The sequence below is a fragment of the Atta colombica genome, unplaced genomic scaffold, assembly GCF_001594045.1.
Source record: "Atta colombica isolate Treedump-2 unplaced genomic scaffold, Acol1.0 scaffold125, whole genome shotgun sequence".
Lineage (NCBI taxonomy): Eukaryota > Metazoa > Arthropoda > Insecta > Hymenoptera > Formicidae > Atta > Atta colombica.
In genome coordinates, this window is record NW_017259212.1 from 617,415 (window position 1) to 618,894 (window position 1,480).

The window sequence follows — 1,480 nt, forward strand, 5'->3', positions numbered from 1 at the left end:
CTTTGAAAAAACGCTGCTGTGACATTCAATTTGTTCTTTTTTCTTTAGATTCGCAGTTCTTTATGAAAATTCAGACTATTGCCAGCCGGATATGTGCCCCTCGAAGTTGCGTAAGGGCGTGGTTGAAAAATTGAAGGAATGGTGGAGAGATAGGTTTGGACGATGCCCAGGAGAATGCCAGGAGCATGTAGACGAGGAACGTTGCTTGGCTGAAATCAGTTACAATAGCAAAGACATCGTCAGCGATAGCAGCAAAATTTACTCGTGGGCTTATCTTTATTACATTACTCTATATTATTTGCATTAAAATAATATTATATATATCTTTTTTATTATTAGAATAGTCTGTACATATTATTAGAATAGAAATTTTATAATTATATTGATCTCTGATTAATATGAATTAATTATATCATGTTATATTATCTCGATTTCAATTTTACATCGAAATACTTCGATTTACAGGAGAAAGAAATACACTAAATCTACATCAGCTCCACAATTAGGAATGTTCAGAGGTCGCACGATTTTTAAAGTAAATGATTTAACTTTTAGTTTATTATCATACTATAGCTAATATGATAGCGTATAAGCGATGTTTTTGATCTTTTTAGTAATGTTATTATTAATTATTATCTTAGTAATCAAGAAATATTTTGAAACATTGCAGCAGTTACAATGTTGCTGGAATGTTTCTTGCATACTGGAATAGACTTCAAGAAATTTAGTTTAACATTATTTAGTTAACATTATTTTACACAGAAAGAATGGTTCTGTTAAGTATCTAAAATTTTAATTAAATATTAAATCTGAAAATACAGTTTTTTAAATCATCAAAATAATTATGTAAAACGCTTAAGCGTTGATGCTGCAAAAAATTTTAACCTTCCAGCAACCAGTTTGAATGCTCTACATAATTTTGATGGTTCAAACAAAATTATTTTTAAATCTTTTTGTAGCTAAATTTTTAGATACTTGAACAGAACCATTCTCTGTAGCTATTTATTTCTGCTATTTTTATGCGATTTTTGTATAATTACGAATTTTATTCACAGCACAGCGTCTGCTATAGTTCTGAAGGATCGACCACCTATTCCGATAGTCCAGCCAAGCTAAGATAACAATTAGAAAATAAATAATGATTTTGAATACGTGGGATACGAAAGGATAAAAGAATTGTATTTCTCCTTTAAGATGTACCATTTAATTTTAGGATATTTCTATTATTTAATAAAAAATAAAACTCAATAGACACGCAAAACTTTCTAATTCTGCACAATCGCATACGTGCGGCATTCACAAGAAGAAACGTGAAGATTGTTTTGCTTCACGCTCTGTCAAGCCATTAATCTAATTGCATTACAGTTGGCTGCGCCGAAAACTCACCCCTGATGTTTCTTCACTGCCAGCTTCTCTTTCCTGCGATCACGTACGGGAAAGAGAATTATTCAACTTCTTATTCTCTGTAACTCTTAACGAC

The 1,480-nt window shown here is 31.1% G+C and overlaps 1 protein-coding gene across 1 annotated transcript in view; it reads left to right on the forward strand.

Annotated features, from left to right (window-relative positions):
* LOC108694765 overlaps positions 1–1,116 on the forward strand; it is a 4,003-nt gene extending 2,887 nt beyond the window's left edge. The window contains exons 7-8 of the mRNA XM_018204423.1: positions 49–264; positions 1,056–1,116. Coding sequence (XP_018059912.1) covers positions 49–264; positions 1,056–1,116 — 277 coding nt within the window. The remainder of the gene's footprint in view (positions 1–48; positions 265–1,055) is intronic.
* Positions 1,117–1,480: the final 364 nt, after the last annotated feature.